Genomic DNA, 14958 nt, shown 5'->3' on the forward strand with positions numbered 1-14958 from the left:
GCTCCGCTGGACCGGGCTCGCCCACTCGTGGTTTCGCGAAGGGGTGGCTCTTCCCCGCAACCCGAGCACGTGGGTTTCCGCCTGAGCGCTGAGCCTCCCCCCTCCGCGTCCGCCGAGAGTGGAGTCGCCCACTGGAGCTGGAGCGCTCCCCGCCGGCCCGGCCCCTCCCCGTGCGGTGGCGGCAATGGGACCGAACCACTCGCTTTCCAGCTGGGGGGTCCTCGGGGGGCGGCGTTCGCAGCACCTGGCCGTACTACGGGGCTATGCCCGGGTGCCAGCACCTGCTCACTGCCATCAGTTGGTGCCAACTCATAGCGAGCCTATAGGACAGGGGAGAACTACCTGGTGGGTTCCGATTAGGAAGCCTCATCCTCCCGCACAGCGTCCTGGTGATTTCGAACTGCTAACCACTGTCCCACCTGGCGCTTCCCCAAACTCCCTAGCCTCTAGGTTTCGGGTAGGGCTGAGCGCCCCGAGGCCCAGAATTCAGACGTCATAAAGCCACCCACGCTCGCACCCCCATTCTACCCTAATCCCAAATCCAGACTGTATGGAGCAGTACAGTGGACATTAGGGATCCAGCAAGGAGCCTTCCCCCATGGCCCCCCGGCTCTGGGAGGTTGTTTCATAAACTGACACAGCAACGTTGTTGCAAAGGGAAATCTTTGTGCCCTGGTTTGGCTGGACTCCTAAACCCTACTTAATCTACCCACAGAGTATCTAGCTGCAGAATTGCACACTGCTGGAAGGACTTAGCCCAACCTAGCGGCCCTCGCCCTCAACCTTGCCCTCGACTCGCCTTGGTAGGAGGTGGGGAATGGGGCATCGGTACACCTCAGCTCTAGGGAAAGAAAGTGAGGGTTAGGAACGGGGGAGGAAGCTGTGACCCCCCAAGCCCCAACTAGGACAGAGTCTTCTAGCCTTCAGGTTTCTGCTCTGGAGGGAAGGGGTGAAGAAGGCCATTCACACAGACCTCTGGGATCTCTGGGCACAGCCCTATTTCAAAGGTATCCTCTCTTCTAGCCCTCCCCTCCCCTCCAAAAAACAAAAACAGCCTAATCTTGCACAATTCCGTTTTCTTTATAGCAGTTGACTTGAAATGATCTTTTGTTTGTTCAGTCTCCCTCCCTGGCTCTATTCCCCTTAGGCCCCTTCTAGAATAAACGCTCTGTTGGGGCTGGGGCTCCCCTAAAACCCATATACGTACTGAGAACACGATTTTCTCAAACATATTCCCAGGTAGCTAAAGAGTGGGAAATTGCGGCTCATAAATGTATGGGTTCAATCAGGCTTTGAGGAGGGCATCCCCAGCTGAGTGGAGCCCCCTGTGGCTGGCAGATGGGCCCTAAAGGCTGGTCCGGGAGCCTGGGTGGTCTGGGCCTCACGCCGCGGGGAGCTGCGGAGGCGGTGAGCTCAGTGAACCTTGCCTGGGGGCCGCGGGGCCCGCTGCTTCCCAGCAGACAGGACCTCACAGGGTTTCGCAATGCCCGTGGCTTCCCCGCTTCTGGTCTGGAACCCCAGGACCTGCTCGTGCTGCGCCCGGCTGGGAGTGAGCTGGGCGAGCTGTTGCTCTCCCAGTTGCTCTGCATCTTGGTGGTATTTGAAAGGAAATCAAGTGGTGGTCTCCAGGAAGACAGACCGGACCGTGTCCATCAAAGCTGCTGCTTCATCTTGATTTTACTTTCCACTATGTTCTATGACATAATTGATATCTGCACCTATTAGGGTTTTCATTTTCCCCCTCAGAATGAAGACACTTAGTTCCCCACTAATCCAACAATAGTCTGTTTCACTCTTTTGCTTGTTCTTAACAATTTTATGTTTTAGTTTAAACTCACCTTTCCATTTTAATTTTTTCCCCACATTTCCATTTTATTTTTGGCAAGGGTTGATGCAAAATGTTGACACCCTCCCGCAAAATAAAAAGGGGGGGGGGAGTGGGGGGGGGGAAAAAGGAAAATGAGCTGATTCCGGGAACCCAAGAGGAAAGCGAATTTTGGGAATGATGAGGGCAACAAATGTATAGGTGTGCTTTACACAAGTGATCTATGTATTGTGATGAATTGTATGAGCCCCAATAAAGTGATTAAATTAAAAATATAAATTAAATTAATTTGAAAAGTCAATAATTAGAAACAATGAAAAAAAAGTATCCAGTTAACCTCTATACTCCTTATTAAATAGTCCTTCCTTTTTTTAGGGAGTTGTTTTTAACTTTTTATTGTGACTTGAGTGAAGGGTTAGAGAACAGACCAGTTTTCATTCAACAACCGATACGTGTTTGTTTCATGTCATTGGTTGCAATGCCCACATCATGGCCTCATTATTTCACACTTCCACCCTGGGTTTCCGGTTTCCATTCCTCCTCCTTGCCTAACCCTTCCAAACTCCTAAACTTTGTCCTAGGGCAAATGCTGCCCTTTTGATATCGAATGGTTCCTTAATAAAGACTCATACCACCTCTCCATTATTGTTTATCTTAGATCCCTGTCTCCTGTTTGGCTGAAAATTGAGCCTCAAGGATGAGTTCAGTTCCAGGCCTGCAGGGTGACAGGGCCATGGCCAGGGGCATTCCACCCCTCTCTACACGACCAGGGCCTCTGTTTCAAAGCCCTTGATCACAGATCGTCTTACTAAATGGAAACTACTTTTGCCTCTTCATTCGATTCTACTGAGGAATATATAGTTATTCCTACACTAACACCCAACTGTTTTACCTGCTGTTTGGCAATATGTTCTAATATGTGATGGGGTTAAACACTCCTCACAAAAAGGAAAAAGAAAACCAAGGTCACAGAGACAAAGGATACAGGATGGCCAGGAACTGGGATGGGAGAAAAGCGAGGGGGAGTTTGGAGAGTGATGGTACACTTCTATTGCTTGTCCCGTTTGGTAGACAATTCTATGTACTTGTCCAACTCTACAAACTTCACTTAAAAGAGGTGTGTGTGTGTGTGTGTATACATATATATCTTTTAAAGAGATGTGTTTTATTGTATGCAAATTACACTTTACATGGGCAGGGGGAAAGGATGGGAGGAGGAACAGGTACACAAAGATTTGTGTACCATTGACTTCATATCAACTCATTCCAAGGAGCAATGATTGAAGTACTTGGCTGCTAACCCAGTTTTAGCATACAGAGCACATTGACTGTACAACTTTTAAAAAGTGGGGGCAGGGGGATGTTATTGAACTGAGAGGGCAAACCCAGCAGTGCCTGCTGAATATCTATAGCATATATGCCTTCATTATTTCCCAGAAACTGCCCTAAAGAAGGTGCTAGAAGAATCTAGACAAGTCCCTGAGAACTGGCAGTGTGGCTGTCTCACTGTGGGCTCTGCTCCACAGAACCTGGGCTCGGTCCATGGGAACCAAATAGCCTTCCCTGTCGCCATGACCAGGCCCAGGACCTGCTCAGGCCACCTCCCCTTTCCCCTTCTCGCTTGTCTCCTGCAGGTGGCTCCTAACCTACCCCCTGCCCCTCTTCCTTGGTCTCCTCCTTCATGTAAGATTTTGGGTTAGGCTAGGAGCAGCTAAATATTTTGCAGCCTAGTGCAAAATGGTCTCAAGGGTCGCTTGATGGCAGTGGGTTTGGTTTGGGGGAAGAATGAAAATGCAGAGCCTGTTGTTTTAAGTGAGCATGGGGCCAGTGCGACAGCTGGTCTCCGGCTGCACCCTTCCCCTCGGCCGCTCCAGGACCCACAGGGTACATGGTGAAGCTTATCAGCAGTCTGGGATCGGTTGTCTTCTGGTCCATCCTTCCCTTCCCCGTGCCGCCCTCCAACCAAGCAGACCCCATCCTCCGGACCTGCCCCACGTCTTCCTTGTCCACACCTAGACTCATCCTACAGTGTCCTTAAGGGCGTGCCCATACTTACCCTGAGGAACCCCCTCAGCCTATGTGAAGGCCATCTCTGCTGTCCCCTCCTCAGCCTCGCCTGGAGAGATGTGACAAATAGCCCCCTCTGACCGCCCGCAACACTTAGGCCTCACCCCTCTGGTTGGAAGATACCTTTTTTATTGGTGCAAGAAACATGACATGCTTTTCCTTGTCTGAGTCAGAGGTCTGAGCCCCATCCATCAGGGCCGGGAGAGACTCCGTCTGAACGGAACCTGTGGGGCCTGCACCCTCTTTGGAGGAAGCTTCCTTAGTGTCTACTGCCGCCCAGTCTGAGGAATCTCCCCACCCCCAGGCGTGCCCTGGCACCAGGGCAGTCGGCCTCACTGCTCCAGAAGCCACTCATTGGTCTGTCTGTAGTCCCCTCCCCTCCCCTCCAGCGCTAAGCACTTCCAGAATCTCCATCTCCTGCCTGGTCCCAGTCATTCCCCAAAATGTTCACTAACTCATAATTATATTGCCCTCCTCACCCACCCAGGGGCTATTGCAACCAATGCAAGGAGCCAGAGGGCCCCAATTCCCCCTAGTCCTCACCCGAGACCCTTCATTTGTGGATTAGCTACTGGGCTTCTGGAGCCATCTGCACCCAGGGCCTGGCATGGGGCAGGTGCCACCAGCAGGACACAAACCTTAGTGCTGGAGCCTCAGTCCCAAAGCACTCCCAACTCAGTCCCACCCAGGTCAGGGGAAACCTGGTCACTTGGACTCGACTTGCCCCCAGTCTTCTGGGCTGGACCAGAACAGGACTCTGAGCAGAGATCAACACACAAGGTGTTCTGCCAACAGTGCCCACAGCTCATGGGGACAGACAGCCTAGGAGGGCCTCAGGGAAAGCCAGTGGCGAGCCAGAACAGTTGTGGGCACAGGGAAGAGTGGGTACCCAGGCAGTGGCAGTGATGGGAGTCCAAGAGGGAACCCTTATGGGGCTATAAGGGGCGGCTAGAGTGGAAAGAGGGCACAACTCTGGTGACCTCGGAGGCCTGCCTCCACGATGGGCTAAGGGGCCCAACCAGCTATGGGAGCTTGGAATAGAACGCTCGACTGTGGGGAGCAGGAGCGATGGGAGACCAGGAGCCCCATGCGGGAACTCATCAGCACTAGATGCTGGGCTCCTGGACTCAGAGGGGAGAGGCCAGCTAGGGAGCCACAGGGCCCACCAGGCACAAGAGGGCGGGGCTGTCCTGAAGCAGTCCTCGCTGTCATTGCACTGGCACCTACGATCAGCTGGCCCTGGAGCCACCCAGCCGGCTCGGGGACCAAGAACTGGTTTGCCCGGCACAGACAGATGATCCAATTCCCCGTGAGCCGCCCAGCTCAGGCTGGAGCACCCTCCCCCCACATCTGGGCCTAGCTGTGGTTTCTGGCACAGCTGCCAAGTTTTGGTACCGCCCACCCAGCCCCCTCCGGCTGTACTAGCCAGCCCAGCTCTCTAATTGCTGGGTGGGGAGCTGTTCCACAGGCTGGTATACCAAGAGGTGGCCCTGGCCACCGAGGGCCGCAAAGGCACCCACCTGACCACCAGCTGGCCGTGGGAATGGGTGACCCAGCTTCAGGCCAGCACCGGGGCAAGGTGATCTCCACTAGCTCAGAGACCTGTCTGGAGGGCTTTGTGACATGGACACTAAGGTTGAATGGCAAGTCTGGGTCACTCAGGGCTCTCCATTTCCTGGGAAGGAGACCTGGGCCTAAGACGGGTCTTTGCCAGGCCCAGGGGTCCATCCTGACCAGTCTCCAGCCAGGCCTGGCCAGGCAGAAGGGTGAGGCCCGGAAGCAACCCTTCTCACCTCCAACCCAGGAGCTCCAGATGCCCCAAACACACCCCCTTGGACACACCCACCACCCACAGTACACACCTCTACACACACCCACCACTGACAGCTATAAACACCGTCCCCATGACAGAAGGCTTACACACCCCTCTCCAAGCTAGAGGCAGAAGCATGAGCACGCCATCTTCCCAGTCATCCCTCTAAATTCTTGACTCCATTCCCTCACCAGGGCCCATCTGCTGGCCTGGTGGCGGAGGGCGGGGGGCCTACCAAACCAGGGGGTGAGGTCGTGGGGGTGAGGGTGTCCTGAAGAGATTCAGAGGAAAACCAGGGAAGGGGCTGAGAGGGCCGTGCATTCCTTGGGAGCAGGAAGCAAACACATTTTCTCCTGTGGCCCCAACATGCCTAGCTCGGGGCCGCACAGCACCCACAGACTGTGAGTGCTCCACGCAGGTGCTCTAGCCCCAAAGACGCTGAGAGAATGGGGGAGACAGGAGGCCCGTTTCCTCCCTAGGAGGGATCTCTCCAGAATACAAATCCGATTCTGTCACACCCCTGAGGAAAAGTGTCCCCACGGTCCACACCGCCTGCTGGGAAATGTTCGTACTTCTGTAGGGACGGCCCTTTACCAAAGGGACCACCAGCTTTCCTGCCTCTCCCCCTGTAGTGGCCTAGCCACCCCCTCCTCGCCTCCCACAATGGGTTCAGAGAAGGGCCGAGCTCTCCTTTGGATGCTCAAATTGCAGTTGTCTTAAGCCAGCCCCAAAGCCAACAGGGCCCAGGCACCTGGGGCCCAGACTTCCCCCGGAGAAATGGTTCCTGTTCTAGAAATGCCCTGATTGACTTGCCCTGTTCTTCCCGGGGTTCCCCGATATTGTTGCTCCTCCAAAATCCCACCGGTGCTGAAGAACTCCCAACCCACACGGCCGCCGAGGAAGCGTGCAGGACCGGGGCAAGGAGAGAGGTTCCTCCACTCCCCAAATCCAGGCACCCAGCAGCTTCACACCCAGACTCGGGCACACCCCTCCCCTCCCCAAGCTCTCCTACTCTGAGAGGAGCCAGAAGCCCAGGTCAGCAACCCCAACAATGCATGAGCCTCTAGTCTCAGGGTAAGGCCAGGGCCAGTCCTGATGTATCAGCCAGGGCTTCCTCGTAGAAAACCTGGTTTTATTCCGGGGGAGGCCGAGGTGCCCACTGCAGCCTCCTTACAGGGAAGTCTCAGCCCTGGTTTCAACCGCCCTCCCTCACGTGGACCCCTCTCCTGCATCACGTCCCTGTGCCACCCCCCTCCAGGGGGCTGGCCTGGGCCCTGCCTGGGTGCTCGTCTCCTGGCACCTGTCTAGCTCCTGGGCCCCCTGAAGCCCACCTCCAGATGGGTCTCCCCACACCGGGGCCAGCCTTGAAGATCAGGCCCCGGACTCAGGGTAAGGGAAGGGGCCCAGCGCCATGGGGCTGGCTGCCCAGGCCATCTTCAGACAGCTCTGTCAGCTGCTTCCACTGGCCTCAGATCTTGGAGGACTCCAGGCGAGGGCTCCAGGCTGTGGGTGTCTCCCGCAGCGCCCGCAGCTCCTGCTCCAGTGCCTGGTTGCGGCGATACATGTCCATGTAGCCCCCCTGGATCTCCCTCTGGTATCGCAGCACCCGCTCCTTCTCCTCCTGCCACGTCCGCCGCTCCTGCTCGAAACGCAGAGCCTGCTCCTGACCCCGCAGCCGCTCCTGCAGCAGCTCAGCCCACAGCTGCTCGGCTCTGGCCCCGTCCCGGGGCTCGCTGCTGCCGGCCTCCCCTAGCATCCCCCGGCTCTTGCAGTCATCGGTCTCACAGCTGCCAGGGGCTTCCTCCCGAGGGGCTTGCTCCTGCAGGCTCCGCACGGCCTCCCGCAGCCGGGCCACCTCCTCGTCCTGGGCCTGCGCCTGCACCCGGCAGCCTCGAAGCTGCGTCTTAAGGCTGAAGATCTCTGCCAGCTTCTGGGCCAGCTCCGCCTGGGCCTCCCGCAGCTGCTGTTTCAGGAGGCTGATCTCGGCAGTCTTCTGGCACACCTGCGGAGGGGGACAGGACCGGCAAGGTGAGGGCAGGCAGAGGACGGGGCCTGCAGCTAGGCGGGGAGGCTCTTCTGAGCATCTGTGGTCTCTCACCTCCCACCGGGCTTCCTCCTCCGGCCGGCCACCAGGGTCACCATCTGGAAGTGTGCCCGGGGGCCGAGGCTCAGGGCCCAGGCCCTGCTGAGCCCGCAGCTCCTTGCGCAGGCGCCGCTGCTCCTGCTGGGCCATGAACAGCTGAAGCTGGAGGTTGCGCTCGCTGCGCTCGGCCTTCTGGGCGACCTCGTGCAGCCGCTCCACGTACAGACGCTTCAGCTCGGCCAGCCATAGCCGGTGACGCTCCTCCAGCACCTGCCAGGGGACAGGAAGGCAGCTAGGGCTACTGCAACCCTGTGGACAGCCGCCCACAGTCCATCCAGCCTCCCACGAAGAACCCTTCATTCACAGAGCTGACACCCTACACACACACACACACATCCCATTTCATCCAGGGTTCAGGTCCTGTACCCGACCCCACAGCTCCCAGCTGCATGACCTGGGGTGTCCTCCAAAGGCAAAGTGCCCACAACACAGGGCCCTGCTGTCAGGGGACTGCTCTCCGTCCCGCCTGATGCCCACGCAGAGTACTGGTGACGTGTGGGGTGGGGGACAGGAGCTGAGTCACCTTGTTTCCTATTCTTCTGTGCTGAGAGCCATGTGGGTGCACTGGCTGGGGGCCCCTCAGTCCATCCCATATCCCAGAGAAGGGGCCTCCCTCACCTGTGTGAAGGGATTGGAGCTGTCTTCATCCCCAAAGCCTCTCTTGAGTTCCTCGCAGGTCTCAGGCAGCACAGCGGCCACCACTTCCTCGGCAGAAGGGCAGGAGAACTCGTAGGGGGGAGGTGGCTCAGGCAGGCAGCTCAGCACAGCCAGTGGCCCCGCTTCCTTGGGGACCCTCGCGGTCCGGTCCAGAGAGCCCCCGAGGTGGTTGATGTGACCCACGGAGGAGCTGAAGGGGCTGGGGCTGGGGCCGGTGCCGGGGCTGCGGCCAAAGCTCCCTCCACTGGAGGAGTCCGACAAGCTGTGTTCGGGCTCAGGGCCCCCCTCATCCAGGCTGAGGGCGTGCAGCAGCTGGGCCCGGGCCTGTGCCTGGCTGGCCCGGGGCCCCGGGCTCAGGGGTGGGTGGCAGGCCAGCGTGTGCAGGCTGCCATTGCTGCGCCACAGTTTCTGGCCCTTGTGGGCTGCCAGGCTCTGCATGGACAGGAAGCCCTTCCCGGTGCCCGCCGTGGGCTTGAACACAGACGGGCGAATGCGGCACTGCCGGAGAGAGGACAGCATGAGGCTCTGGGCTCCAGGCTGGCCACGCGGATGCTCCCACACTTCCCCACCATCCCCCACCCTGGGTCCTCCAGGAAAAGCTTGCCTGTGTCCCCAGCTCAGGCTAGCCTGGGCAATACCCTAGCCCCTGGGTCACCAAGCAGATCCCCACCAGCTCCATCTCTGGGCCCCCCACAAAGGAAAGGCAGGGACAGAGGCGCACACCTTGTCAAAGCGGCCCCGCTCGGGCAGCGAGGTCTTGCTGAAGTCCCCAGCCCAGGGATGCTCCCGGTAGTAGAGGGTGGCGTAGTCGGCCGACTCATTGCGAGCCGCCCGCTTGGCAGCCTTGCCATCTCTCTTCGGGAGGTGCAGGTAGCTGAGGAGCTCACGCTGGCCCAGGCCCTTCCGAAGCAGACCGTCCGGCTGGCGGGAGCCCCGGGACCCCGCGAGTGCTGCCCGTAGCTCTTCAGGGGAGAAGTCCTGCCGTTCCAACAGGCTGCCCACGCTGCCCATGGCAATGCCAGCAGGGCCTGGGGTTGTGGCCATGAAGTGTCAGCGAGGCACAGGCAGCAGCTGCTTCTGGGGATCAGGAGGTTTCATCAGGGCCGGCGGGGCACTGGCTTCCCACCTCCCCCATCACATCCCTGAGTCTAGGTGCTTGCTTGCGCCGGGAGGCTGTTGCCCACCTGACCCAGACCCAGGGGCAGGCAAATGTGGGTCCCAGAGCAATACCCAGGGTTCCCAAGCTGGGAAGTGGAAAGGGGTCTGTACAAATCCACATGCCTCCGTGCCACCCTGCCACTCCCATTCTCTGTGGGACTGAGTCCCTAAGCCTAAGGAACAGGACAAGGGTGTGTGTCTTAGTCTGAGTGAGTGCATGGGTGTTGGGGGCGGGTTGTGACCCTGAAGCAACAGGAGAGCTCCCCCAACCCCAGACAGAAGCAGCAGAGGGTGGAGGTGGATTTAGGCTCTGAGTAAAACCTTGACCTTACTCTCCTCCTGGGCTCCCCCACCAAATCTGGGGTGGACACAGGGCACCCCAGACCCTCCAATCCATTTTCCTCCCTTCACCATATCCATAACCCTCTGCTAAGGAGCCCACCCACTGGTCCTGGGGACAGGGTAGCACTGCTCCACGGGGCTTCCTTACAGATGCAGCCTGCGGCCTCTTTCTGTGAGTCCCAACCACAGCCCTTTCCACGGTCGGCCCAGCACTTGATGCACTACACTACCAGGTCTGCGTTCCCCACCTCAGGAGGGGGGAACATCTCGCTCAGCCCTTCTTCCGCCAACGGTCAGAGTTCCCCAAGGGAAACATCTGGATGGGGTGGGACCCACGGGCGGGGGTGGGGGGGAGCTACAGCAGGAAGAATACAAACAGGAAGGGTGAGGGGAGGAAGGATGGAGTGAACAATGGGCACGGCTTCCGCAACAGGTGTACATGTCTGTGCAGGGCGGCCAAAGGGAGGGGACCCCGAGCTCTGCCAGCCCTCAGAGCCCACCACCAGGCAGGGCGGGGTCCCAGACCCTGACCCTGCCATCAGTGAGTGACTGCACTAAGTCACTGCCTCACGTCCTCTCTATAAAACGGACACACACCAACCACAGCTACAGGAATTCGTGTCCCTGGTAATGAGTTTTAACTTGCTGAATGACCTCTCACAGCTGGCGAGGGAAACTGCTCATTGGCACCCCTCAAACGCCACCCCCACCCTAGTGTCACCCAATGCATATGCCAAACCTGCACTACCCGCTGGTGAGATAGCACAAGACACACAGGCCAGCACCCAACACCACACTAGTGTGATCCGGGACCTATGTGACCTGGCTGGCTGGCCTCTCCCACCCCCCAGGGCTGGGCCCTGCACTCTGGAGCGCAGAAGCTGCACTGGGTTCCCAAGGAATCCCTCAGAGGCTCCAGAAAACCACAAAAAACCCCAAGTCACCAGAAAACCCAAATCCATTGCCACTGAGTCAGTTTCGATTCAAAGACCTGAGGGTGGGTTGACAGCCTCATAAGTCTCCCTTGGAGCGGCTGATGGGTTTGAACTGCCGTCCTGGCTCAGAAGTCTCTGCTGGCTGACTGGCTGAAGAGAAGCTCTCTTCCCTACTCACACCCACAAGCTCCCACCCGGCGGCCCCGGCGGCTGCAGCTGCAAGTCCCTGCCACTCACCTACTGTGCTTCCCGGACACCCGCTCCCGCCCCAAACAATGGTCTTTAGGAGGCTCCATCTTCCTCAACCATTTCCAGGCTTTGTGTTTGTGGGAGAGAGGAAGGGCTGGGTTTCACCCCTCATACCTTGTAGCCCTCAACCTCATTCTGGGAACATCCAGGCCTGAGATGGGGGTGGAGCTGAGTGTGCAGCTCCTCTGAGGATATCACCGCCACACCACACACACACACACACACACACACACACACACACACACACACGCAGAGGAGAGGGGGGTGGGGTGCTGAGACAGGTAAGGCTTCACAGGTGCTGAGCTCCTATGGCAATGTGGCCCTGAGTACAGATGTATTGTTCCTATTTTTAGGTGAAAACAGCCTCGGAAAGGTGAGGGGGACTTGCCCAAGGTCACATAGCTGGTCATATCCTCAGCACATGGCTCCCGAATGGCTGACTTAAAACCCCAGGATGTTGTTATTCGTGGGCAGAAGAACTGGCATTCAAACATCTTGCCCCCCACCCTGACACCTCTCCCCAGTGACAACCCCCCAGTGACAGACACACACAAGGAACTCGTATGGTGCCTGGGAGGGGCCGGGGAAGAAGAACAGCAAACAGCCTGGTGTCCAGCCTGCCCTCTACACTCTCTCTGTGGGCCCCTGCCTCAGCTTCCCCAGCTTGGAAACGTTAGAGGGTTTCTGCCTGCCCTGTGGGGTTCCTGTGACAGTTATGGGGACAAGGGAGGTGAAAGGACTTTGGAACTGTAAGTCCTGTGAGCATATGGGAGCAGAGATGTTGGCTGAGGGGCCAGATTCGCCTACCTCACTCCACACATACCATCTCACCTTCCGCTGGGCAGTGCCTCACTTCTTGAGAAGACTGACACCCCGTTTTCCCCATGATGGGTTTCAGGCTGGGGGGAGGGGGGAGCGCAAATCCATAGAGGAGGGGTAGTCACTGGTCCCAGCAGGGCATACAACACACATAACCGGCCCACAGTCAGTCCCCCTCAGCAGTGCGCACTCGCCTGCTACCTTAGAAGCCAAGGTGTGGACAGTCGCCCTCAACGCCAGATGCTGTCACACAGCACTGATCGATCGATCCCCCCCACCCACACACACACACCAGCATGAAGACCCAGGAGTCCTTCCTAAGCTAGATGCCGGCGGCGCAGGGGGCCAGTTAGAAACAGCCAAGGAAAAAAAAAAAAAAGAAACAGCCAAGGAGGCACGTTCTCGCCCCTCCTGCCCCTCTGAGGTGACCTATTAGCAGTAGGCCCCTGGCTCCAGCTGGCCTAGGTCTCCATCTAGGGACTAGTCCCTCCTCCTCAAGGGGTCCATCCCACTGCCACCCCTCCCCCAACTCGCACATTCCTCCCCTCCCCGTTGCCAAGGGGGTTGGTATGGCTGGGCGGGACAGGACTCGGGAGAGGGATGAGGGGCAAACAACAGAGTTTGGGTTGCTGCCTCAGTGGGACCGGCAGAGCAAAGCCCAGGGCCGCCGCCTCCTCCAAGAACTTCTGCTTCCCTGCCCAGAGCTGACACTCTACCACCCCAGCAGGGCAGCACAAGCCATTTCTCTCTGAGCCCCAGGTGGCCCCAACAGGGCCCCTCACATCTACTGTCATCACCTGACCCTCCAGCACAGAAAGCCCTGGACACAACACGATAAACCTGGTGGAGATGGAAGCTGGGCCCTGGGGGACTGAACTGGCCTCGAAGCAGTGGAGACCATTAGCTTGGCGCACGCCAGCACCCAGTAGTGGGTGCCTCCCTGGGTCAGTCCTAACCTGGGCACTACCACACTCTCAGAACGCACGCAGGAGGTAAGGACTTCCCGTTCTTCAGGAGGTGGAATACTTGGCTCAGGCCCCATTCAGCTGCCCAGAGAGAACACATGGGTTTAAAGAGTCTATGTAGCTTATTAGGAAGCCTTCGGTGACCCCACCTTGCATGTCCTCTGGGGTGGACATTCCAGCCCCCATTGTGGCAGGGAGCTCACAGGCCAGCCTGGAGGAAGTTAGCCCCTCCCCAGCTCTGGCCCCAAGGGAGGGTCCCACCACCTGCTGGGGGATCTGCTTAGCTTAGCTGTCTGCAGCTGCCCCAGAGGAATGAGATTGGAATGTCCCAGCTCAAGGAGGGGGCAGTGGGCAGTAAGGGGGGCCGGGGAGGAAGGAGGCACTTGGGGGGGAGCTCAGGGTCAGACTCCTGCAGGAGTGACTTCGTGTGAGGCTATAGTAGTCACCCACACTTGCTCAGCACTCCAGTGTGTTGGGGTTTTTTTAAGGCCTTTTATTTCATCATCTCATCTCATATCCACAGCAGCCTCTAGGCTGTCAGGCAGGACAGTAATTACCTTCACCCCCATTTCACAAACAGGGAAATTGAGGCCCAGAAAGAGGAAGTTCCCAGAGTGCCAAACAATCTGGACTTCCTGGACAAAATCCTCACTGATGGCCCACGCTGTCCCAGCCTCGGGTCACCAGCTGGCCCCCCAGGAGAACACATACTGTATATCTGCCCAGGCCTCTCTGCCCCCACCCCCATCATATCTCTCTCTCATGTCCCAAGGGGATCTGCTAGCAGGTAAGTTTGGGATCCCAGTTCCCACCCCAAACCTGGACTCCCTCCAGCCTGGCCGGCCTGGGTGAGGAAGAAGAAGTGGGACCACTGTGCATGTGTGGACGCCCAGCCCTGGATGATGCTCCAGAGGCGGTGGCGGGAGCCGGCTGCCGCGTTCATTCACAGTCTCACACGTACACACCCACACACAGCAAGCCGCAGTGAAGCCCGGCGTGGCTGGGAGGGCCCTGGGAGCTGGGAGCGGGCTGCTCCCACCTCGGGCGGGCGGGCCGGTCTCCTGCCTTCGCTCCTTTATCTGGCATGCACGCTGAGGGCTGGCAGGAGGCAAGGGTGGGAGCACACCCCTGGGAGACTCCAAGAGCGCCCCAATCTGCTCCTAGGGGGTCTTGGGCAGGGGTGAGGGGTTGGTGGGTCCCAGCCGTATTCTCGGACACAGCTGTGACCCTGATTTCGATCTGATCTCAGGATGGTCCCCACTTTAGCCATAGGTTGTGGCCAAGCCGTGGGACAGTGTTCCGATCTGGGAACAGGCGCCCTCGGGGTGCTTAGCAGTCAGCTGCAGCCGGGACACGAAAGGGGGACTGGTATCTAGGTGGGGACAGGTGAAGGGTCTCATGGGCAGATCGGAGGAGCAGCCGAGGTCTGCACCCTAGCCGAATTTCTCTCCAGAAGGCCGTGGCGGAGCTTCAGAACGCCCCAGACCTGCAGGAGATCCTCGAGCTACGTGGGGTGGGGGCTGCAGCTGCCGTCCCACCCAGGCGGGGTCCGGGCCGCTGCGCCAAATGCAGGGGTAGGGGGTGGAGAGGAATAGAACCTGCCGCCAGACCCTCCGGAGGCGCGTCGGGGTCGTCGGTGCGCTGGAGTCAGAAACACCTGGGCGCACCCGCACCCTGCTAGCCCCCGCCCATTTCTCAGACGGGGGCCTCGGCCGGCAAAGGGCTGCGGCTTGGCCAAGGACGCCCGGACGGCGCGACCTCCGCGGCGGCCCCACCCCCGGCTCTGGCCCTGGTCCTCGGCAGAGCGCACGCTTACCATGCTGGCGCCGCGCTCGAGCGCTGCTGCGCTCGCCGCCGGCCACGCTCCCAGTCTCGCGCACCGCTCTCCCTCGGCGCGGATTCGAACCCTCTCTCCAAGCAGCCGTGCTCCGCCGAGTCTGCGACCCCGGCCGGCGCCGGGAAAACGCGGGAGGACGGGCGGGCGC

General features: G+C 58.9%; 1 protein-coding gene across 1 annotated transcript; it reads right to left on the reverse strand.

Annotated features, from left to right (window-relative positions):
• Positions 1-6820: 6820 nt before the first annotated feature.
• N4BP3 (NEDD4 binding protein 3) lies at positions 6821-14862 on the reverse strand. Its single transcript, XM_004696826.2, has 5 exons — positions 14790-14862; positions 9229-9582; positions 8467-9003; positions 7804-8058; positions 6821-7707 (listed from the first exon to the last, which is right to left on the reverse strand). The coding sequence occupies exons 2-5, from the start codon at positions 9547-9549 to the stop codon at positions 7174-7176; spliced, it is 1647 nt and encodes a 548-aa protein (XP_004696883.1). The 5' UTR covers positions 9550-9582; positions 14790-14862; the 3' UTR covers positions 6821-7173.
• Positions 14863-14958: the final 96 nt, after the last annotated feature.

Source organism: Echinops telfairi, unplaced genomic scaffold (genome assembly GCF_000313985.2).
Source record: "Echinops telfairi isolate 266 unplaced genomic scaffold, ASM31398v2 ScPeMD7_7469;HRSCAF=8507_0, whole genome shotgun sequence".
Lineage (NCBI taxonomy): Eukaryota > Metazoa > Chordata > Mammalia > Afrosoricida > Tenrecidae > Echinops > Echinops telfairi.